The following is a 25,895-nucleotide window of genomic DNA, read 5'->3' on the forward strand; positions in this document are numbered from 1 at the left end:
ATAAATAACAGAAACACTCTGAAAGGATGGAGAGGAGTAATCCAAGTAACTTTGGAACACATTATTTTGAGTATATACCCTAAACCTGGGGAGGGGAGTTAGTAACAGTCAAATCTTGAACTCATGAGGAGGTTTGTTTTCCACAGGGGAATGGGTATAGCAATTCTGAAATTATTTTATGTGTACTGTAGGACTGAGCAAACTAGTAAAAGTGATGATGTTTTTAGAAGCCAAGATTCTTAATATGGAAGAGAGATTTTAAAAAATGAAATGAAGGAAGGCAAAAAACTTCTGTAGGGTTGACTGGAATTAGAAGTATTTCTACAATATAGATACATATTTTCCAGCTCTTCTGAAAAAAGTCTAGAAGCAGTAACACCTTGGAGTTCACCTACAGCCCAGATGTTGTTTTCTAAAATCTATTGCTCATTAAAAGGAACCTAGGATCTTTGAAGAAATGGCCAATTGCAGAGCTCAGACAGGGAAGGTATAAGAAGAAGTCAGGAACATTTTATCATTCAAGAAAGGAAGTACTCAAAATCAAGATGGAGGTATGCCTAAAGTGTATACGATAGAATATCTATTATCTTACAAATGTGGAGGGAAGATAAAGTTGGCAAAACCACCACTTTATAACCATCACAGTAAAGACTGGTTCAGGCAATAATCATCAATGATGCTAAATTTAAAGAGAAAGTGTGATAAGAAAGAGGATATTATTACATAGCCTAACAGTGTCTCCTCACAGATAGCTTATTATCTGCAAGGGGGATAACAGTAACTAAGAGAAACCAAACACTAAGACCAGTGACTAAAATTAACATGACCAATGAGGGGCAGACAGACATTGTGTGCCTCTGCAATGTGATCATCAGAAAGGATACAATATACTTTTGTAGTAGAGCCATTGATGCATAACCTAATCTAACCACAGGGAAAAATCAGACAAGCTCCAATTGAGGAACATTCCACAAAATAACTGGACTGAATTCTTCAAAAGGTTCGATGTAATGAAGGACAAAGAAAAGGTGAGAACCTGTGCCAGGTTAAAGGAGACAAAGAGAAGGAGTTGAAGTGCCACAAAGGACATTATAATAATTGACAAAATTGGAATGCAGAATGTAGATTAAAGTAGTTTATCAATGTTTTCCTGAATTTGGTAACTATACTGTGGTTATGTAAAACAACATACCACTAAAGTATTAAGAGGTAACAGGGCAAGATGTATACAACCTGCTCTCACACGATTTAGAGAAAATAATAATGTGTATATGTAATATAGAAAGAAAACAATAAAGCAAATGTAGCAAACTAAAAGTAGATGAATCTAAATAAAAGTTATTTAAGAATTCTCTATACTATTCTTGCAAGTTTGAAATGATTTCAAAATGAAGTTTTTGACTTTCAAAAGCTTATTTGGGCTTTAAACTTATATCATTTAAAACCAAAACTAAGACCAGTCACTAGACAATCCTTTTATAAAGGACATCAATGAAAACACATAAAATAGCTCAGAGTGGGGGGTGGGGTTTGGAGGTGGAGGGATTAAGCAAAAAAAAAAAAAAAAAAAACCAAAAAAACCCTAAAACCTCATGGACACAGACACAGTGTGGTGATTGCTGGGAGTCAGGGACTGGAGGTTGGAAGAAGGTATAGGGGGGATGAATGGTAATGGAAAAAACAATAAAAAATAAACTTAAAAAAGAAAAACATAAAATAAAAAATACAGAGTGTTATACATTCTACTACCACTTGTTACACTGTCACTCAAGTGCTGGGTTTGCCTTATACGTAACAAAAGAACTAAATTTCTTTAAATGTGGCTATTTAGAATGACTAACTTCAGTCACATTTTTATTGGCCCCCTCAGAAAGGCTGCTAAAGCATTGTGGTGCCATGAAAGGACACTAGACTGGAAACAGAATAAACTGATTAAACCCAGATATGATCCCCAACAAGCTAAGTGACTCAGTTATCAGGTACCAAGTGGAATGATTCTACAAGATAATCCTTAACGAAAAGAGTAACTTAAGTATCTGGGCTACAAGTCTCCAAAGGTATCAAATGACATCACAGAAACTCCATAGAGATATATAATCACTGTAAATTCAGTACTAGGGCTTTGGCCATTTGAAATGCAACTGAAAAGATGTATGTGGAAAAAGGATCCGAAGTTTCTTCCCCAACTACTGGAATCTTTATGCCAATTACCCAGGATTACTAGATCCCTTTTTTTCTATTAAAGGAGACAAGTTTAACAATCTAGAGGGATAGGGAGGATATTTATTATTATTATTATTCCTGGTAAAATGGTTTCATGCCACAAAATTATTTTCCTGGTATTTCATAAGTGAAATCCAAAGCATTTCTAAGTATTAGAAAAAAATACAGGGGGAAATAAAATAAGGTGTCTTTAATATGAAAGTGTAATAAGAATTCCTACTTGATAAAAGAAGGGAAATTCACAATCAGGATTGTAACTTAGCCTTATGTTGACTTTCAATGATTTACACATGCTTCTGTAATTATGGGAGTAGTTTTTATTATAAGAATTTAGATCAGTTTTAGCAAGCAAAAACCACCTCAACAGCTAGAACACTGAAATCTTTAATGTCTATAAAACTATTGGACACAACAGTGCTATAAACAAATCTCAAAATGAGAATTACAGTAAGGTATAAATAGTATAGTTTCAAATAAGTTAACAAACATGCTTGCAAACTGATCATCAAATGTTAATTGAATTTTTCAGTAGCACATATATAATTATGCTTATCTGAAGGAGAAAAAGCCAAGAAAACTAAAATTGTTTTCCACTGGTAACAAGACTTAAAATACAACAAAAGGTCTCTTCTCCCCCACCCTTGCACGTCAGCAAAATTTAACCTGATAAATGGGAAATTACCTGAAGTGGTTAACATTCAAGGGTAGAATTAATGCACACGTGTATCCATAGCTTCACGTCATACAAGTCTGTCTGTACCCCCACACCATGACAGCCAAGGACAAATGCAGCACCAAGCAACAGCACAGAGCAAGAAGCAGAGCAACAAAGAGCAGAGAAAAGGAAACTTCAGTCATTGAGACAAGTTCATCAGATGAAGCACAGGAATTAGACTCCGAATTCTTTTTAAAGAACAGCCTGAGATATTAACAACAAAAAAGAAAAACAAACAAGAAGAAGGATGTGCAACACATATATCTGCTCAATGTGCTCCTTTTAATTATGCTTCATTCTACCTTCAGAGGACAGAGGTCATGTCCATAGCTTTGTATGTAAAAGTTGCTTCAGTAGTTTCTCAGATTTTTTAAAGTGTGATTTAAGGTAATGACTATGCAAAGAGAATACTTTTTCTCATGGTGTGTAATTTATTTTCTTACCTCTTTAATATACATAATCTCAAATCCTTAATAAATATTTCCCACTTAATGAAAGAGAAAAGATTTACAAGTTGTGTCAGTAATATTCAAGTTCCTCAGCCCACATTTCCTAACGATATCATATATTTTCACAAATGAATGATGAATAAATATGAAGTTCCATGCTAGAGCCTTTTGCACAGCACTCCAAAGTTAACTACAGGAAATAAAGAGAAGTGAGCAGCAACTGAAGGTATAATTTCTTCCTTTACTTATATATAGTATTTTTAAAGTACTCATATTGCACAAAGTCGAGAGGGATGTAAAATCTTTTTTAAAAAGGAAAGACTTAATGTGAGAAAATGAAGGGTTAGTAAAATCCAGATTTAGTACCTGTGCTAGAGTGATTATCAATGGAGTCAAGCCTGATTAAATCTCTGACGAAGACTGTGTGCTCCCCATTGTTAGCATCATTAGAACTATCCACACTACCGTGGCTCACCGTGTCCCCATCACTTCCACCTGTGGCATTCTGAGGAGCTGAAGATAAGGACAACAGTAGTTCAATAATTCATGCACTGATAATCTATAAAAGCAAACATCAGTGACCCACAGTTTATTTAAAGTTGTAGAATACTTTCTAAATATTTTGAGGGTGAAATTTTGGACTAAGGTATAACTGTCTTTAGCTGTATTTAAACATATCAACCAGAATTTAAGTTTTCTACTTCATGTCATTTAAATTCATATACCTATAAAGTTTATGGTTCAGCAAGAAAGTGTCTTTCCAATCACATGTATTACCTGATATTGAGGAGACCTGTGACTTCTGCATGGTCTTTTTAAGCGGCTGTCTAAATTGTGCCAAGCCATGGATCACATTCCGTACCTTCGTCCATAAGAAGATACCACTGCGGGTACTGCTAGGCCATGGGCTCTCCAAAACTACCTAAGGTAAAATAAAGGAAAAAGTAATGATTAGTACAAATGTTTGATTTTTAAAAATACACATGAATATATTTATATAATACATATATAAAGATTATAACACAAAACCTCTAAAAGAAGGTATAAAAATTAATCAATCTTAATAAGCAGCACATAATGCCCAATGTCAATCCTACTTACCTTATTATAATAACCATAAGTAATAGCATTTGGCTTTATGTTAGCAGTTTTCATTTCAAATAAGACTCTCACAGCTAAAACAGGATGACCCCAAAGTCCACAAAGCTGCATTACTACTCGATAGCACACCTAACAAAAAAATGACATCAAAGTATTAGCATATAATCCATCTGTGACTTGCAGAGATTTTCTTTTTAAAATTATTTTATTAACTCTGTTATTACAGTTGTCCCAATTTTTCCATTTGTCTCCCTCCACCCAGCACCCCCACTCCCTCAGGTAATATCCCTACCACTGTTCATATCTATAAGTCATTCGTATAAGTTCTTTGGCTAATCGGTTTCCTAATTCGGTACTTTACACACCCATGGCTATTCTGTAATTACCTACTTGTACTTCTTAATCCCTTCACCTCTTCACCTATTTCCTTACACCCTCCTCCCATCTGGCAACCATCAAAATGCTCTCCGCATTCATAATTGTCTCTGTTCTTCTTGTTAGCTTAGTTTTTTTTTTTTAGTTCAATTGTTGAATTCTACAATTGAATTTAATTGTAGATATGTATTTTTGCCATTTTATTATTCATAGCTTAGACTCTTTTCTTAAAAAAGTCCCTTAAACATTTCATATAATAATGATTTGGTGAAGATTTACTTCTTTAGTTTTTTTCTTGTCTGGAAAGCTCTTTAGCTGTCCTTTCATTCCAAATGATAGCTTTGCTAGGTAAGGCAATCTTGGCTGTCAGTCCCTGCTTTTCATGACTTTGAATATTTCTTGTCAGTACCTTCTAACCTGAAAAGTTTGTTTTGAAAAATCAGCTGAGAGTCTTATGGGAACTCTCATGTAGGTCTGTTTTTCTTTTGCCACTGTTAAGATTCTCTCTTATCTTTAACCTTTGGCATTTTAATTTTGATGTGTCTTGGTGTGGTCCTCTTTGCATCCATCTTGTTTGGGACACTTTGTCATTCCTGCACTTGTATCCTATTTCCTTCACCAAATTAGGAAAGTTTTATTTCATTCTTTTTTCAAATAGATTTCCATTTTCTTGCTCTTTCTCTTCTCCTTCTGGCATCCCTGATGCGAATGTCGAAATGCTTGAAGTTGTCCAAGAGGCTGCTTAAACTTATCCTCATATTTTTTGGATTCTTTTTCCTTCTTCTTGTTCTTATTGGTTGTTTTTTGCTTCCTTATGTTCCATATCATTGATTTGATTCCTGGCTTCATTCACTCTAATGCTGTTTCCTTGTAAATTGTTCTTCAATTAGTGTATCCTTTGTTTATGACTGGATCTTTTTTATGCTGTTGAGATCATTAACTTCCTTCAGTTTTCTTGTAACCAGTTTTAAACTCCGCATCTGATAGATTGCTTGTCTCCATTTTGTTTAGCTCTTTTTTTGAGGTATGCCCAAATGGGCTGAGTACACCCTCTTTCATTGCTGTTGGCAGACCAATGGGAAGGATTTACCCAGGCAAGTTAGCTGCAGTGATGGGGTGTGACCACTGACCACCAACCTCTGCCCTCCATGGAGGATCAACTGTGCCAGAGCAAGGTAGTGTTACACTGACGTGGTCTGTAGCTGTTCACTGGGTGCACAGGCTTTGGGGTTTCCTGGGTGGTATAGGCCAAGGTCAGCTCCCACCTGTGTTTTGCCTGGGGCCACCCTGCATGAGCTATAAAGAAATCTGAGATGGCTGCTACTTGTGCTGGGCTTGGAGGTTCTCAGCACCAAGCTGGGAATCTAGACTGGCTGCTGTTAGTGCTGGGCCTGGGGCCACTTAGCAAGAGGTATGGGAGCTGGGGGTTTGCTGAGGCTGGCTGTTGCTGTTTGATAGGATTTAGGAAATTGTGAAACATGAGCCAAGACCAGCTGTTTATAAGGAAAAGTCACAGCTAACAGTTTGGGTGGGCCATAAATTGGATGGATCAGAGTCTCAGGGGATTTCCAGGGCAAGGCAAAGTGTTAGCCAGGTTAATGTGGTCTCAGATATGGCAACAGTCTGCTGGCTCTGTGGCTCAAAGAGTTTTCCACTGACAATCCCTACTGGTTTTTGCAGCCAGAAGTTATGTGCTTATCTTCCTGGCACTGGAACCCTGGGCTAAGGGTTGGGACTCCTCACTACAGAGATATCTCTTCTGAATTTTTATCCACCACACACAGATGTGGGACCAGACTGTCCAACCTCTCCGCTCCTCCTACTGGTACAGATGTAAGCAGTTTCTTTAATTCCGTAATTGTCAGACTTCCATTCAACTCAACAATTTCTGATGGTTCTGAGTGATGGTTGTCCCATATTTTAGTTGTAATTTTGATGTGGTTGTGTGAAGAGGCAAGCCATGTTTACAATATAAAGCCATTTTGACCAGAAGTCTTGTAGAGATTTTTAAATAATTTACCTAGTCCTTCCCAAAGTTATTAAGCACTATTTTTTCTTTCTTGTGGTTCGAGAGTCTTGTTAAATTATTTGTAAAACCTACTCATTAATGTAAGTACCAGCATTATTAACTATTGCATGTAGCAGTTTGCCATTTGTTTCAATAACTAAATTTACATAAAGAGAATGACTATTATTATCCATAACTTGAGAAATTCATTTGTAAAATCAAGCATGATTAAAATAGCTCTCTCCTAAATCATGTTTTATATTCTGTATCAAAGGAATTACAGAATTTTCCAGGATCCTATATAACAAAAAAATTTGTAAACCTATCCCTTTTAAAAGTATGTTAAAAAAGGTAAAAACACTGTAATATAATTAACAAAAGCTTTTCTGATATGCATTTATAAAGGGAAGCTAGGTTTGATCATAAGAGGACAAGTCAACTGGGCACTCCTAAAAGTTAAAATCTTACGTACTAGGTGACGGAAGAAAACTTGAAGAATGAAACAGAAATTTCAATGATGTCTGGCTAAGAGGTGAGACAGTTTATAGAAATAGTAACAATATAGCCACAGACTTATTTATAATATATAAATAGTTATTCTGAGAATAAGGACTGCTTGCTTCAAGGAGCACTTAAGTAGTATTAAAAAGATATGGAGAAGATCAGCATGGCCCCTGTATGAGGATGACATGCAAATTCATGAGGCAAATAAGGAAATATGCATATAAAAGATAGTCTTGTTGGCACTCATATAATGTGTTCTACTTGTGTCAGAGTTACTTAACAACTGCATCATACAGCCAAGCTGCTCTTTCTACTAAAGGGTAAAGTATAAAGATATGAGGAAGGAACTTACATTCAAGGGAACAGAAGAAATGAAATGTGAAAGATCTGAAGAGGCAGAGGATCATAAAGATGAATATTATGAAGCTAGAAATGCAGAGTATAATTTAGGAGCAGGAGGAGGATCAGAAACTGTTAGAGGACCTCTACAAAGGACCAGGTTAAAGATATTTTATGAAACTACATAAATTAAGAACAACCGAAAGAACTAGATAAGATGTATGAAAAAAAAAGTGAGACAAGGGGGTACTTCAAATATCTGAAGAGTTGTCACATAAAAGAGGGAGTAAACAGTTTGTGCAACTCCAAAAAGCAATAGGGAGGTAGAACTCAGCTCATCACAAAACACATACACTTTATAACAATAACAGCCAATTCAAACATAAGCAAGATCTCAAGCTACAAACTTTCTAGAGCATCTCAGTTTAAGGTTAAAATTATACTAAAATATCTTAAAGTCCTATTCAACTGTAAGAAAATCACTTTCTATATCAAACTGGGATTAATATGAATTTTCTAAAATGATTCTAGATGATGAATTTATTATGAAGATTGCAGAGTATTCCCCCAACCTTCCAGATTTACTTGTGTAAGAGCCAAGAACCAAAATATATAGTAATAACACCAGGGATATATTTTCCAATTTCAATATTGTGTTGCTGACAACATGATTTCTTTTGGATGTGTGGTAGATTAAAAATGGTGACCAACTCTGCTATACCTCATACTGAAAGGCCTATGTCCTTTTTTTGAACTGAGGGGGAAGGGCTTAATTCTACTGCATGACTAACAGAATTCAGCTGAAGTGACACTGCACCAGTTTCCAGGCTTCAGACTTAAGCAACTGCCAGTTTCTACAATACCTCCTCTCTCTTGAAACAAAAGCCCTTGGAGCTGTAAGCTGTACGGAAAAAAAAAACAAATACCACATTGAGAGGTCCTAAGACTATATGGAGGAAGAGGGTCCCACCTGAGCCCAGCCTTGCAGTCAACCTTGCCAAGGTACCTGCCCGGCCTTTCAGTTAAGCTATCCTGGACTCTCCAGATGAGATCAGGGAGCAACTGGTTATAATATGTGATTCCGATGAATGAAAAGTGAGGCAGAAAAATCAACCAGGATCTTTCCTAGATTCTCAGCAAATAATAAGACAATACAATAGCTGTATTAAGCCACAAAGTTCTAGGGTGGTTTGTTATTCAACAATAGCTGTTAGACTGATGAAACACTATAAAAATAACCATGACACAAATATTTCATTATCATTAAAATTTAAGTAAATGGTATTAAAAAACAAAATGCATTATGCATTATAATTTCAATTCAGACTAGGTGGCATATGCTATTTCAAGGTCTTCCAAATTTTTATTTTTTAAAAATTTCTTTAAAAGATTTTTTTAAAGCATATCTTCTTGATTATGCTATTACAGTTGTGCCATTTTTTTCTCCCTTTTATTCCCCTCTGCCCTGCAACACCCTTCCACAAGCATTCACCCCCCTTAGTTCATGTCCATGGATTGTACATATAAATTCTTTGGCTTTCTATTTCCTATACTATTCTTAACTTCCCTTGTCTATTTTTTATGTGTCTTTTACTTTTTTTTCCTTAAAAAGAGGGAGAGAAACATCAATGTGTGAGACATACTCATTCAGTTGCCTCTCACACACCCCTAAACTGGAACCTGGCTGGCAACCCACACATGTGCCCTAACTGGGAATGCAACCGGCAACATTTGGTTTGTAAGCTGGTGCTCAATCCACTGAGCTACACCAGCCAGGGCCTTTTAGCAAAACAAACAAACAAACAAACAAAACCTTATGCTATTATAGTTGTCACATTTTTTCTTTCCTCTATTCCCCTCCACCCTGCAATACCCCTGTTAGTTCATGTCCACGGGTCATATATATAAGTTCTTTGGCTTCTCCATTTCCTATACTATTCTTGACCTCTCTCTGTTATTTTTACCTACCATTTGTTTCTTATTCCCTGTACCTTCCCCCCATTCTCCCTCTTCCCGCTCCTTGCTGATAACCCTCCAAGTGACCTCCATTTCTGTGATTCTGTTCCTGTTCCAGTTGTTTGCTTAGTTTGTTCTTGTTTTTGTATTTTTTTAGGTTCAGTTGTTGATAGTTGTGTTTGTTGTCATTTTACCGTTCACAATTTTGATCATCTTCTTTTTCTTAGATAAGTCCCTTTAACATTTCATGTAATAAGGTCTTGGTGTTGATGACTTCCTTTAACTTGACCTTATCTGGGAAGCACTTTATCTGCCCTTCCATACTCAATGATTGCTTTGCTGGATAGAGTAATCTTGGATGTAGGTCTTGGCCTTTCATAACTTTGAGTACTTCTTTCTAGCCCCTTCCTGCCTGCAAGGTTTCTTTTGAGAAATCAGTTGGTAGTCTTCTGGGAACTCCTTTGTAGGTAACTGTCTCCTTTTCTCTTGCTGCTTTTAAGTGTTTCTCCTTTTCTTTCATCTTGGGTAATGTAATTATGATGTGCCTTGGTGTGTGCTTCCTTGGGTTTAACTTCTTTGGGACTCTCTGAGCTTCCTGGACTTCCTGGAAGTCTATTTCTTTTGCCAGATTAGGGAAGTTCTCCTTCATTATTTTTTCAAATAAGTTTTCAATTTCTTGCTCTCATTCTTGTTTTATATCTTATTTTCAAAGCTTTTAGAATATACAGATAATACTTAAAGAAAAATGAGTTTTAGTGTACCCATAATTTATTACCAAATTATTCTGTAAATGCTGTAGTAATTTCAGATCTTTTTTAAAGAATAAAATTAGTTATTGCTGAAGCCTATAATGTGCTCTTTTCAATATCATTTCTGTTCTATTCTTGTGTTCTCTCCTTCCCACAGACATCATTACTCTAAATTTTTATTTCAACTTCATTTTAATTCTAATCTGATTCTACTTATCATTTATAATTATTTTAACACTAAAAATAATTTCAAAGAGACAGACTAAATAAGTGACTCAGTTTCTTTAATCCTATCGCTATCTCTTGGGATGGTTCTGAGTCTTAATAGAGGTAAGGTAAAACATTTACCACATCATTCACTCAGTGCTTACTATCTATAACCTAGGTACTATTTTAGGCATAGTACATTAACTGACTTAACCCTCAAGCTTATGAGGAAAGTACTGTTACTATGTACATCAGTGGGGCAATTTTGTCCTCCAGGGGTCACTTGGCAATGTCTGGAGACAGTTTTGATTGCCATGGAAGTGAGTCTGCTACTGGCATCTAGTGCGTAGAGGCCAATGATGCTGTTAAACATCCAGCCATGTGCAGGACAGGCTTGGAGAGGCCACCATAATAAAAATTATGTGGGCCAAAATGTGAGTAGTGCCAACATTGAGAAACTGGAATCTACACTTCAGACTTATAATCTGAAAAACAGTTTGGTTTTATAAGTCACCTAGACATAGGTCCTATGTGGAAAGCCACTTACTAAAATCCTATTCCCTATTTACTTTCTAAAAAAGTTTTTATCAAGAATAAAATAAAATCAATGTTATTTTCTACTTAACAAGGGCAAACAATCTGGTCTAAGAAAGAAGTCTCAGCTTTATTCCACAGTAGTAATCTTTAAAATAAATGTATTTAAAAATAAAAAATAAGAACTAGCTCTATGTAACAAGGTGTTTTTACCTTTTCTGCTTAACAGAAATTCTTGAGGACACTTTGAAGCAATTGAGATATAAATTCTCTTAAAAAACACAAAAATAAAATTTGTCTTAGTGACATTCTCAATGTGTTATACTTGCCTCATCTAGTGGATCCACATCTGTTTTCCTCATCTTAATAAGTGTATTATATGCATGCTGAAGTGCTCTGACCTTAGGATGAGAAACTCTAACATAGGCTGGGAGACAAATAAACCATAAACTGTAACAATGACTGAAGAGGCACTTGGCCCATTGAGGTGGATTTGCGTAACATCTCTTCGCCAACTTATGAGCTGTTTTTATCTCCTAGAAAGAGAATAAATAAAACATGGTATTTACAAAAATTCACTAGGATAGGGAAAGTGAAAAGGGAAGGAGAAAAAAGTTTAATGTAAAATTTGACTCTAAAGTCAAGCATTTCATAGTTTTACTTTTATGTGTGGCTTCCTACTTAGTGCCACATGGTTCTTTCACATTCACCTACAGAAGTACTTTATATTGTACTGTAGCAAGCATGCATCTCCTAATAAATGAGAAATCCCTTCAAAGCAGAGATCATTCATATTTGTATAATATAATGATTAATTAGATGCCCTTCAAATAGAAGGCACTGATATGTCTGATGGATGAAAGGGATTTAACCATTTACAACTTATGAGTTCTTCAATGTCATTTTAAAAAAGTGAGTCTCCTCACACTTTTCCCTGCCAAAAAGTTAAGATGCCTTGGCTATTTCCTGCCAAGATTTTCATTTTACCATCCCTTACTACAGTCTGTGTTAATTCCTTCCTTCACTGAATGATTACATAAAGGGGCCTATTCCTTTGAAGACACATAGTCTGAAAAGATCATAGACCTTCCTACCTAATCATTTAATAGTCATGTTTTCAACTTCTGATTTTCATTCTGATTTAGGTGGAAGAGAATAGGTATCAAAATCACCAGCTGAGCTTTATCAAACTATAGATACTCCCAGAAATTATAGAGCCTTCCAGATATGTTAAACTGCTATTGTGTGCTTTGCACAAAAGATCCCTCTACTGGGATATGTTCTAAATAAAAATATCCTAGTGAATTAATTTTGTGATCTATTTTTATGAGACTTGAGGATACATATGAAAATACAGTACCTTTCCTTTTCCAGCTAGCTTGGGAAAAAATGGTGATGAAAATGAGATTTAAATACTTAGTAACAAAATTCTCCCCTTAAAAAAACTTGCCTTTAGTAAGCTATCAAGGATAAAAAAAATTATCTTCAGACAACACTGAGAGAAATGTGTACTGTATGCAATTAAGGAACACCTTGGGTTACCTCTCAGATTTGGGAGAGGTACATGAACTGGTAAAATCTGAACTGAGAATTTCATTCTGAAATTTTCTATGGCTTGTAGACCCCCAAAATGTCAGTATATATCTAAAAGATGTTTAATTTTAACTCACACCTAACTATAGCTTAATTCTTTACACTTAAATCAGGTGTGGTATTAAAACTAGATGTCTAGGTGGTCCTAAATAACTCATTTGAACTCTCTTTAGAATGCAGTTTTCAGTATAAAGTACATTTAGATTAATCATGAGGGAAATGCAAATCAAAATCACAATGAGATACCTACCACTTCACATCCATTAGGATGCTATAATAAAAAAGATAATAACAAGAACTGACAAGGGTATAATGAACCTGGAACACTCATAAACTGCTGGTAGGAAATACAAAATGGTGTAGCCACTCTGAAAAACAGTCTGACAGTTCCTCAAAAAGTTAAACAGAGTTACCATATGACACACCAATTCTACTTCTAGGTACATACCCAAGAGAAATGAAAACATACACCCACACAAACACTTGTACACAAATGTTCATAGCAGCACTACGAATAATGGCCAAGTAGGAACCACTCACATGTCCATGAATGGATAAATGTATAAATACAATGGAATATTATTCAGCAATAAAAATAAATGAAGTACTGATACATGTTATAACATTCATGAACCTTAAAAACATTATTATAAGTGAAAGAAGCCAGTCACAAAGGGCTATATGTTACACAATTCAATTTATATGAAATGCCCAGCATAGACAAAACTATAAAGACAAAAAACAGACTAGGGGTTGCCTAGGGCTATGGGAGGAAAAAACTGGGAGTTAATAGCTAAGGGGTGAAAGTTTTTATTAGGGATGACAAAAACGCTCTCAAGTTGATTGTGGTGGTGGTTGCACAACCTTGTGGATATATGAAAAGCCATTGACTATACTTTAGGTGAATTGTATGTGTGTGAATTATATCTCAACAAAGTTATTTTTAAAGTATATTTGGTTCCCAAGGATTCTCCTAAAACATAAACATAAGCATGCAAAAACTTCAGCCTTGATATTATAAGTAGGGTTGCAAGAAATACAGTTCATCATCAACCATAGTAGATCTTCCAATGGTTACTGTGGGTGATAAATCTAAACTATGAGCTGCATATCACATATACATATTTTACATTTTAAATTAACATGTATTACATAAAGAATATCTGACCTGTTTAGTTCTCTTAGCCATGAGAGCTGGGCTGTTTGTAATGCTATTCCCAGTAGGGTGTCTACTAAAACAAAGTTTCAACTCCTGTGGTCTGTCAAAAAGCTTAAGGTCCAGTCTTGGAAAGTATTTGTAACTAAAATAAAAAGCAAAAATAGAACTGCTGATTTAAAATACATTAACTCTTCATATTATTGCAGAATTTAGGTGAATATTTCTAAACCTTAATAGTACCCGATATTATTCCCCAAAACCCTTATATAGAAAATTTTCTTTTCAAAAATGTAAGATGATATAGTTATAAAATACATAAGCCACCTACACAGAAAGCTTGGCTCCTCTCCACCCTATTTATTTTCAACCAATCCCTAGAAAACAGAAAACCCTGATATCTTACTTGATAGAGGAGTTAACCCTTATAAGAGAAACCATGTGTTTAATGATAATTTATATTTAAAAATAATATTTGGCTGGTGTAGCTCAGTGGCCTGAGCATGGGCTGTGGACCAAAAATAATATTTAGTATAATTTGTAATTTTGTTTTTCTTCATAAAAGTATTTTGCACTGATATCTAAAAGGAAATTTTTTCATAATATTTTTATTAAATGGGATATACAATTTAAGCAATTCTTTACTGCTAGACACTTTTAGGTTATTTCTGAATTTTTGCAATTAAATATCTTTGTACATATATCTTTATGAATACTTTTGCTTAATTTCTTAGGATAATGCCTAATAACAGGGTTTGCTAATGCCCAATAACAGGGTTTTATAATCATACCAAATTATTTCCCCCAAAAAGCAATACTTGTAGCATACAATCTAACATACACTCTAGTAGCACAGCCTATCCTCAACATGATAGATTAAAAATGCTTCTGCCCTGACCAGTGTGGCTCAGTTGATTGTGCACTGTCCCACAAAGTAAAAGGTCACTGACTTGATTGCCAGTCAGGAAACATGCCTGGGTTGCGGGTTTGGTCCTGGTCGGGGCACATGAGAGAGGCAACAAATTGATGTTTCTTTTCCTCTCTTTCTCCCTCCCTTCCCCTCTCTCTAAAAACAAATAATAAATAAAATCTTTTTAAAAATGCCTCTACTCATCATTTTGGTCTGCATTCCTTTGAATACTAAAAAAACAATATATTTTCATATTATCGACTACTGGGAATTCTTCTTGGAAAATGCTTGGTTAGTTCCTTTGGCCAATTTTCTTCTGGGCAATACTGCCTTTCCCTATTTATGTTGTTTGTCAATACCTGGATACCAACGATTAAGCCAAAGTAAAAAAGAATTCTATAGTTAATATGCAATCAAAATGGTACTTAATTAAGCCACTCAATCCCTATGGTATATATTCTTCATTCTTACGCAGTCCTTCTGAGATTATATATTAATTCTATATTTCCATATTTTTAGAAGACAGTTACTTTATATTTCCTTTGCTACATATACTTTTATGAATACAGTCTAAGAAATAACTGTGTATATACAAAGATATAGACAGCAAAGAACTACAAACAAATCCACACGTGACTGGTAAAACAAATCACAATAAACACATGCAATGTAGTCATTCAAAATGATATGGCACAAAAATATTTTTTTAATGTGGACATATGTTTGGACCATTAAAGGCAAATACAGGTTACAAAGAATATGTACAGAATGAACTTGTATTTGTTTTAAGTAAATGCAAATTTATGCACAAAAAGACAGGAAAAATATACATACAATTGTTAACAGACTAAGTACTGGTGCTAAAATGATGTGCTAATTTTCTTTTTTCTGTTGTTTAATTTTCTAAGTCTATTAAACTTTGTCCTATCACAATTACAACAACAGCAATCAAATACATTTGATTTCTCAAAAGATTCCTATCCAAATCCTATTCTTTACATTTATTTTAATAAAGAACGATTCCTGGTCCTCTACTTTTAAGTGTACTCTGAGATATTAAGCATGAGAACTTTAGTCTTTATATTAACAATGAAATCCCCAAAACGGTGGGGGAACCTCACAAAAGTATATACATTTTTTAAACATTAAAATATGGTTAAATGTTTAGGTGAATAATGACCAACATCTGGCTTATCTTCCAATAAGGTTGTCCAATTCTTAATTTACATTACCCAGTAATATTATAAAATAATTTATCTCTATTAGTTTCACTGAATAAATTTTGAAAATTACCTTCACAAATAATTAATATATGTATCTACTATCAATCAGAAACAATTAAAATAAATTACTAAAGCTGTGCCCAAAGAGCTCCTTTAAAAAATTCCTGCTACCTGTACTTTGGTGACAGGTCCTTTCCATCATCAGGAGGTGGCTCTGGTGGCATTATGAATACAGTGTGCTCACTTTTTTGTGAATCATCTAGCTCTATCAACTTGGTATCATCTGTTGAATCACAATCAACCTGAAAATAATTAGTTTTTTTCCAGTTAATTTGTATATAAGCAAGACCTAATTCTGAAATTTCAAAACTTAATTTTAAGAAAAAAATACCTTATCTGTTTTCTCCATGCCTTTATCAGGAAACAACTAGAAAAGAAGAAAATAATTCTTAGTAGAAATGTCTACTGTGAATTTAATAGAGTTTACCTTAAACTCTTACATTAAAAAATATTCTTTTTTTAAAAAAAACTGGGCAGATACAAAGCACTTCACAATATATTTTTGGGACCCTATACTATATTAGGCTAAAGTATAATACTTCTCTTATGGCTATTAAAATAGAAAACAATTTATTTTGATTAATATTTTCATGAATCCTTCAAAAGCAAAAGATGACTAATCACAAGGGAAATCTAGCTTCTCAAATCAAAAATTTCATTATTATTAAACTACTGCATTAGTGATTGATATTATCTAAGCATCCCTCTAACTGGATGATAGTGTACTATCAATTTTATCAGTAAACTAATATGTTAAATAATTTCAAATGTATCCCTGAAGTTTGAGATCACACTAACAGAATGGGAGAAAAATTAATCAAGTTTTCTAAGGCACATGAATCATTAGGAGCCCATAAAAAAATACAATGTCATAATATTCTACCTTTTTTGGATGTAATCTTGAATTTTATATAATATATAGTTTGTATAAATAATCAGCCTCAAGATCCACACAACAAAAATAAGAATTCTATTAAAATTTTCTTTAAAAATCTAAGTCAGTCATCAATTGACTGTTAGGAATCAACTTGAACTTCCTTCGGATGGGTGAGTAAAGCTTTAAATCTAACATATTTCCAAATATCTTCATTAGTACAAAAGAAATAAATTAGCAAAAGTATTTGGAAAACATTAAAACAAAAGAACACAAGACTCCATTAGCTATAAAACTAAACTTTTTAAATGAACTACTAAACCTTACATTATTCATATAAATTAGAAAATATAAGATTTAGAATGGCCAATGAAATGTTCTTAGCACTTAATAGTTACAAAAACAAAGCGAGAATCAAAGAGAAAAATTACCTATGTATGGTAGAAACTAGATACCACAAGGAAGATGATTCATATCAAGCCCAGAATTAGGCATTTGCATGTACATGTGAGCACATGTGTACCCACAGCCATGAGCTTGCATGCGCACACAGGCACACACACACATACCCTATATTGTCTCCATCAGATCACTTGGGCTAATCATAATAATGATGATGATTATATGTACAAGTAGTCAAACTATTAAAGTTTTTCCTTAACACTGATGTATAGGACAAACTTTTACCTTATCTATGCAGTCATCAAAAAATGCGAATCCAGTATCTTTATCACTTACAAAACTACATTCTTCAATGAATCGAATAAAAATCTGTGTTTTGGATAAAAGGGTGTAGAATTTTGTATAGGCACGATCTCGACTTTTTAAAAATCCTAAAGAAAACAAAATTACAATTAAATTCAAATTTTAAAGTGGAACTAGATGTTATATTAAACATTATTTTAAACTTCTACATGACATTATATTGTAGTCTCTTTATATATATCACTATAGAAGCTTCTAGTAACCATAGCTCCTTCTGCCTGATTCAACCACAAAAATGCTTAACTTATACCATTAACCTTTTAACTGAAACCCGAATCTCTTATAAGAAACCTCTAGCTCTACAGCTCTCAAATAGAAATTTCTGATATTCTGTATATTCTTGAGCAAGAGGTGTCAATGTCCTTCCTCTGCAATGCCACCAGACAATTATTTCTGTGTAGTCTTGTAAAAGTTTCTGTTCACTGAAGGTTCAAGCATCTGGCTATTTTACCCCTTCCCCTACCAGCTGCAGTCATCTACCGACCTTAGGGACACTCCCCATTCATTCAATGAAGATCAGGGAACCTACTTCAAAGTCTTCTCCTCTCCAATTCCTACCATCATCATTCTGTAACACATACCAGTCACAAACCATCCAACACTTTCAATGATCTGAGGTCTATTCTACCTCAACCACCAACTTCTACACATAGTCACATATACACTCTCTAGACCATTCTTGCTATCATTAAAAATAGCTCTGGCTCTCAAATATGTAATTTACATGTTATTCTCTGACCATTACCTTTATCTATCTAGTCTGCTTACTGAAGAACACCTACCAAGGCTTTTTTTGTGTGTGTATGGCGGGGGGGGGGGGGACAGAAGCTAGACTGGTTGAAATCTACAATCCAGTTACCCTTTTCCATTCTATCTAAGCCCTCCTGTTTTTAGTTCTCTACCTATCTAATACTGATTCCATGCCCATGCCCATGCCCGTCATTTCAATTACTTTTTTGTCAACACTGTCAATTCTTATGTTTTTTGCCAAACCCACCTAGTATAACCTAGCCCTGGAGGAATACACTGCCTACTTTCTCTGGATCTGCAACAGTGTGACTGAGCACAAGTTAAACGAGAAAAAAGAAGTTCCACAATTAGGTGGATCAGAATCAGTACTGTACCTTCATCCCTGACCAGCAACCCTTTACCCGTGTTTTCACAGCTATTTCTGGTTTTTAAATGTTCTCCCCCCATGTTTTCTTCCCCCATCGCAGAATGATCATACCTTATATTACAGAGAAATGAAAACCATTAAATGAGAAACCTTTATTATCTTACTACAAAATCTATGACTCTTTCTGCAGCTATCATTCCTTCCCTCCTTCTTTTTACAATGGATATGTCCAGTCCTCCTACCTAAGGCCAAGCCCACCACCTCAGCCTGGGATTCCAGCCCCTCAGTATTCTCAGAACAATTCTTCCTCTATTAGCTACTCATCAGCATACTAAAGCTCTCTCATTAAAAACAACAACAACAAAAAGCCTTTCCTTAACAAATAATCAGATCTTCCTTTCCGGCTATTTTCCTTCTCAATAAAGAGTATGACCATCAACTTGGTTGTTAAAGACAAAAATCTCAAAGTTGCTCTAGACATTTCCCTCTATCTTACATCCTGTATTCAATCACTATGTTTTTATCCAATCCACCTCTTAAAAATCACTCTTCTATTCATACTATCACCAGCTAATCCAGGTGACTTATACTGGTCACTTGGACCAGTGCATTAACCAATTTAATTAGTAGATCCACACTTCAGGAGCCGCTAGTTCAATATCTGCATTAGAAGCTAAAGTGACTTAAAAATATAAATTTGATCCTATTACCTACTTAAATATCCTTCACTGGCTTCCAAGTACTCTTAGAATAAAGACTAAAGCCCTTCACTGGTTCTAAAAAATCTTGTATGATCTGGCTCACATGCACCATTAGGAGCATGGTTTTTGAGCCACTTTTACCTCCAGCCTTTCTTTGACACTTCTGGCATTCCACATATTATGGTCCTCATTCCATCCCAGTGAAATACTAGTTGAGAAAGACTAACATAAAATAGAAATAGATTTTTCTTGGCAAGTAGTAAAGAAAAGGTTTTTTTTCCTTCTTCTAGTGGATATAGGCAATTATCAGCAAAAGCTACTGAAACAATTAAATGAAAAGCAGATGGGAAACGATAATGAATGAATGAGGCTGACAGTTAAACCCAGTGATATAATCTTAACAGCACTAAAAATGGGACAGCCAGACATGTTATGTCCCTCAAAATAGGAAGTAGTGAGCACAAAGTATTTTGGCATTACTTGACAAGAAAATTGAACCCAAATCTAATCAAGCTCTACATCAGTATTGTTTAATTCAGTAACTACTACCCCCATGTGGCAATTTAGTTCTCGACATGTGGCTGGTCCAAAGTAAGAAATGGTATAACCATAAAATACATGCCGATTTCAAAGCCTTAATACAAAAAAAGAATGTAAAATATTTCATTAAGTTAAAAATATCTGAATATGTGGTGAAATAATACTATTTTGGATATATTACATTGGAGAAAACACTATTAAAATGAAACAACATGGATGGATCTTGAGGGTATCATGCTGAGTGCATTAAGTCCAACAGAAAAAGGACAAGAACTGTGATTTCACTCACATGTGGAACATAAAACAAAAATCAACATATGAACAAACAAAACAAACTCATACATATAGACAACAGAATGGTGGTTACTATAGGGGAAGAGGAATAGAAGGAGGACAAAGAGGGTAAAGGAGGTCAAGAATATGGTGATGAAAAAAGATTCAGTGGTGAGCACACAATGGAGTATACAGATGTTGAATTATAAAGCTGTACCCTGAAACTTTTATAATGTTATTAATTAATAATGTTATCCCAATACATTTCATTAAAATAAAATTTTAAAAAATAATTTTCCCTATTGCTTATTTCTGTTTTTAACTGACCACTAAAAATCCTAAATTACATATGTGGCTAACATTATATTTCTACTGGATGATTGGGTTTTGCTCCAAATACACATTTACAGGAAATACAGATGATGGACGAAATGTAAATAACACCATAAGGATACAAGCAGCCAAAAGGACAGATAAGCTCAGAAAATTATAAATATAATTAACAAAACTTATGGATGAAATGATGTCCTATTTGGGATTCAGCGAGAAAGAGACCATTCAAGATAGCTGAAATACAAATAGCAGAATATTGATTGCTACTACTGCTTAAGTTGGAAGATAGCTATATGATTTGATATAGGTTTATGAAAGTATTCCCTAAGAAAAAGTTATCCCAAAATGAAGAGCTAATTCTTACTCATTTTTCAGGCCAAAGCTTAATTGTTACTTCTTCAGGGAAACTTTCCCTAACCTAGCACTCTCATTGTGACCAATACTTTCCTTTACAACACAGTAAAATGTAAATAGTATTTGCGTTATTTTGTCTAATGTCTGTATTCCCCATTAAACCAAATGTCATCCTGTTACCAACAAAATCCTTAGGCCTCAGACACTAAAATTAAATATCTATCTTTCTCAATTCCATTAGTAATGCCTCCTGCCTACAGAGATGAATTAATGACCCACTACTGCTGATTAGAAAAACTCCATGTTCTTAGTTTGGCATCTAAAACTATCCTTAACATTACCCATAATCTGAGCTCTGATCTTATTTTCAGCCTCATCTTCTACGATACCTATTAAAACTGCTCACTTTGGTCAAATTGTACCATTAAATCTTCTTTTTCCCAAACATGCTATTATGGGTTGATTGTGTCCCCCCAAAATTCTCCTGTTGAGGTTTTAACCCCTAGTATTTCAGAATGTGACTGTATTTGCAGATAGGTCTTTAGCAAAACAATTAAGTCAAAATGCAGTAGAGTGGACTCAAATCAAATGTGACTAGTATCCTTACAAAAAGGGGCAATTTGGACAAAGAGAACGAAGACCATGCGAAGACATAGGGAGGAGACAACCATGCAGAAGCCAAGGAGAGAGGTCTTCCAGCTACCTTCTAGAATTGTGAGAAAATAAATTTCTGTTGGTTAAGCCACCCAATCTATGGTACTTTGTTAAGGTAAACCTTGCAAACAAACACACATACCTTGTTCTTTGGTTTTTTGAGATTTCTTCCATTTTGTTATTACCACTAATAATAAATAGCTGTTATCATGAATACTGAATATTGTAAAGTAATTTTTGCTAGTTGTTCCACTTACATTTTTTTCATTGAGTCTTCACAATCATGCATGAAACGAGGTATTATCCCCATTTTATTAATGAGAATAAAGAATCCCAGAAATGTTTCATAAACATTTCATAAACATTTCATAAACAGTAAAGAAATTCAAATTCAGATTTGCTTTTTAATGCCTATTGTTTTTAGAAAGCCTTTCCTGTTCATCTCCATTTATCTAAATTCTTCCAAGTCATGCTCTTCTTCCTTAAAGTCTTCCAAAATATTGATTTGAAAGGATGTTTCTATTTTTCTGCATTTTAAGAGCTTCTCACTGAATTGTGTAAAATTTGTTTGAGTACTTGCTTTACTTTAAAAAATTAGATTATTTTCCATTTAGTATCCCATACATCTAGATTTTATACTTCTTTATATCCCTAGATAATAACTAGTTGGACTTGGAAAGCAGTGGCTAAATATTTGAGAGATAAGTTATTCTGAAGCAGAAATTATAAAAGGCAAAAGAACTACTGGGAGAATGTAGATTATTTTTAAAGTAACTGCTAGGTAAAAGTACAGAAATGTAATATAATTTTTATATAAATATTAATGAATCTGTAAAGTTGCTACTCAATATATAACAGTAGCTGAATAATAATAAAAAGCTTTAAAACTCCCTAAATTAACAAACACAAAAAACATGAGTATAGTGTTTTCCCCTGGAAAAATATATATTTTTTGAAAAATTTAAAAACCTGATGGCTTTATTCCAAAAACTAATTGTTAGGGAATATTTTAAAGCAAAGTGTATATAAAACTAAAGTTTATGCAAAACTGAAGAAAACCTAAAACAAATCACATTCTAAGATAACTAAGTAGTATTGTATATATAAGCAATATCTTTGACTTTTAATAATTAAAGCCCTTTAGTTTTAGGTGGAAAAAATGCAATATAAAAAATAAGAGAAATTCTATTCATAGAGCCAGATTGCAAACAGACAGAAGTTCATTATATTTTAATATAAAGTTCTAAAAATATAAATAGAGAATATTTCTTGGTAGCAATACCAAACAAAGTATTTTTCATATCTATACAAAGTGATTATATTTTTAATGCCACTCACCCTGTCGGTCAAATAATGAATCAGCAGCTGTGGCTTTATTTGAAGGAGCCTCTGTAATTGGTTTGAGATATGTTCTATATCCTTTTAAAATGGATGCCATAAAGCGCAAAAATGCCTCTTGAATTTCCATCTCAAGTTGAGTCGTCTTTTTTTGCCAGGAGAAATCTGCTTCAATTGGAGTCATCTCAATTGCTGAACCTTCTTGAGTTTTTCGGTGAACTGACAAAATAAGAAAAAATGACATTGATATATAATGTAATATAAATAATGACTGAACAATTAAGGAAATTTTCAAAATAAAGCCTGTGACTTTCTGAAATTTCTCTCTCCATTAATGTATCAGAATCATTAGGAAGAGCTAAGAGAGATGATCAAGCAGACAGGCCACACACAACATACTTAAAAAGTTATGAACCATAATATTAACTTCTTATTATTGGAATTTTGTAATGAGACTCCTTTTAAGCAGAGCAAAACTGTGTTTAAACTTAAGAAGAATTTTCATCAAAATATTCCTTTATCCTCACATTTACCTGAAGATAACTGGGGATACAATTTCTTCAAAGTGCTAAGCAGATTTTTGCATGGTTTTTTGGGAAGCTGCTTCCAGTTCATGTTCTTCTTTTCATCAGCTCTATAAAATAAAAGTATAACTAATAAAGTCTCTCATCTGTTTTTATGTCAAACTAAAAAAGTATATGGAAAGGATATCTTTACTGAAGCTACAACAAATGATACAGACAGTCTGAATAAGTTGTTTTCAAGGAACTTCTCTTTTCATTTCAATTATCTTGAGTCAAATTTAATCATTCATACTAACCCTTCAGCATAGATTTTCAATACTGGAGTTACAAACACTGAAGTCTTGCCTCAAGAGTATTTTAGGATTATGATATTTAAAGTGCTGCCCTGACCAGTATAGCTCAGTTGATTGAATGTCATCCCACAAAGCAAAAGGTTGCCGATTCAGTTCCCCGTCAGGGCACATGCCTGGTTTGTGGGCCACTCCCTGGTTGGGGTGTGTGCAAGAGGCAACTGATCCATGTTTCTCTCACACATGGATGTTTCTTTCCTTCTCTTTCTCACTGCCTTCCACACTCTCTATAAATAAAAAAGTAAACTATTAAATAAAAGAGTGTCAAATTTAGACTTGAGATTTCAAATTTCCTATTAGAAGCAAATCTTAACAAGTATCAGAGAAACAGTGACATATAAAGCATGTTCTGTCCACAATTCAACAGATTCAGCATTTAAGAAAAAAACTCAGAACTTCAAAAGAACGGTTTTAAATAATGTGCAAGTCAGATACAATTATTTTAATAGAAAGAAGAAACATTTAAAACTTCACAAAGATGAAAGCACTATGTACCAACCATGGACTGTGCTCTACATCAGGCTGATATCATTTATGAACATCAATGCAAGCATCTTAAATTCTTAAAAAATTTCATACATAAGTACATAAAAAACAAGAGCAAAATGATGTTTATTTCAGGAATGTCAATTGTTTACAACTAAATTACTTTATTTATTTACTTTTATTTTTTATCCTCACCTGCGGACATTTTTTTCATTGCTTTTTAAGAGCAAGGAGGAAGGAAGAGAAGGAAACATCAATGCAAGAGAGAAGCATTGATTGGTTGCCTCCTGTATGCACAAGGACCAGGGGTCGTACAGAGAGCCTATGCACCAGAACTGGGGACTGAGAATAGTGAGTGGGGGATGGAGGATCAAACCTGTGACGTAGGTATGTATCCTAACTGGGAATCAAACCCACAATCTTTTAGTTATGGGACAACATGCCAACCAACTGAGCCACGCCAGCCACAGCACAACTAAATTACTTTATAATGTAATATACCCACAAAGATCAAAAAAGAAAAAGTTAACATTCACCTCAATAGTTGTACAAAAGTGTTATAAAATTCAACATTTATTTATATTTTTAAATCATCTTAATCTAGAAATAAAGAGAAAGTTCCTTAATTTATTATTAAGTAATCAAAACCCTAGAATGGGGCTAGGAAACTTTTGGGTCAGATAGTAAATATTTCATGTTTTGAAAACCACAGTGCCTATGTCACATCTATTCAAACGTGCCACTAGCATGAAAGTAGCCTTGGACCAAATGCAAACAAATGAGCATGCATGCCTATGTTCCAACAAAATTTTATTTATAAACACAGTACTTGGGCTGGATGTCAATTCTTGCCTTAAAGCAATAATCATAATTAGGAACAAGACAAGATACAGGCTATGACTGCTCCTATTCAACACTGCAGTAGGGTCTCAGCCAGAGAATTAAGACAAGAAATTTAAAATAAGAATTGTAGATAACATGACTGTTTATAGCCAGAAAGTTGAAGACAATCTACAGACAAATTAAAAGAATTAAATTAAGTTGCTAAGCAGCTGACCACTACATAAAAATCAGCAATATTTCTATACTCCAGCAACTAACAAGTAGAAAATGTAATTTAAAATACCATTCACAGCAGCAATAAAAACTACAAAGTACTTAGGAATAGGTAAGTTTAATAAAAGATGTGCATGGTCTTTATCAAGAAAAGTACAAGTTTATTGAAAATTTTAAGATTTATGAGGTAAAAGACTACATTCATGGGTAGGGAGATGATGTCAAAAAGATGTCATGTGTTCCCAAATTAATCTGTAAATTCAACAGAATTCTAATCAAAATCACAAGATAAATTTGTGTGGAACTAACTTAAGCTTGTATTAAAATTTATATGGAAAAGCAAAGGACCAAATATATCACAATAATTTTTTAAAATGGGTAAAAGAACTCTTGCTATATCACATCACATTTTTTAACAATGTTATTAA

The 25,895-nt window shown here is 34.1% G+C and overlaps 1 protein-coding gene and 1 non-coding gene across 10 annotated transcripts in view; one reads left to right on the forward strand and one right to left on the reverse strand.

Annotated features, from left to right (window-relative positions):
- DENND4C (DENN domain containing 4C) overlaps positions 1 to 25,895 on the reverse strand; it is a 130,446-nt gene that overhangs the window by 39,204 nt on the left and 65,347 nt on the right. For 7 of the 9 annotated variants that reach the window (XM_036021549.1, XM_028509606.2, XM_036021547.1 and 4 more), the window contains 10 exons: positions 23,585 to 23,685; positions 23,052 to 23,270; positions 17,664 to 17,809; positions 16,434 to 16,469; positions 16,214 to 16,344; positions 13,922 to 14,054; positions 11,490 to 11,696; positions 4,489 to 4,617; positions 4,165 to 4,309; positions 3,754 to 3,900 (listed from right to left, as the gene is read on the reverse strand). In XM_036021549.1, the coding sequence (XP_035877442.1) occupies positions 3,754 to 3,900; positions 4,165 to 4,309; positions 4,489 to 4,617; positions 11,490 to 11,696; positions 13,922 to 14,054; positions 16,214 to 16,344; positions 16,434 to 16,469; positions 17,664 to 17,809; positions 23,052 to 23,270; positions 23,585 to 23,685 (1,394 nt within the window). The remainder of the gene's footprint in view (positions 1 to 3,753; positions 3,901 to 4,164; positions 4,310 to 4,488; positions 4,618 to 11,489; positions 11,697 to 13,921; positions 14,055 to 16,213; positions 16,345 to 16,433; positions 16,470 to 17,663; positions 17,810 to 23,051; positions 23,271 to 23,584; positions 23,686 to 25,895) is intronic. The other 2 variants (XM_028510223.2, XM_036021552.1) reach the window with 1 other exon arrangement.
- Positions 7,485 to 7,590, forward strand: LOC114514023. The gene has a single exon (XR_003685897.1). It is a non-coding gene; the product is annotated as a U6 spliceosomal RNA (small nuclear RNA).

The sequence above is a fragment of the Phyllostomus discolor genome, chromosome 3 (genome assembly GCF_004126475.2).
Source record: "Phyllostomus discolor isolate MPI-MPIP mPhyDis1 chromosome 3, mPhyDis1.pri.v3, whole genome shotgun sequence".
Taxonomy (NCBI): Eukaryota; Metazoa; Chordata; class Mammalia; order Chiroptera; family Phyllostomidae; genus Phyllostomus; species Phyllostomus discolor.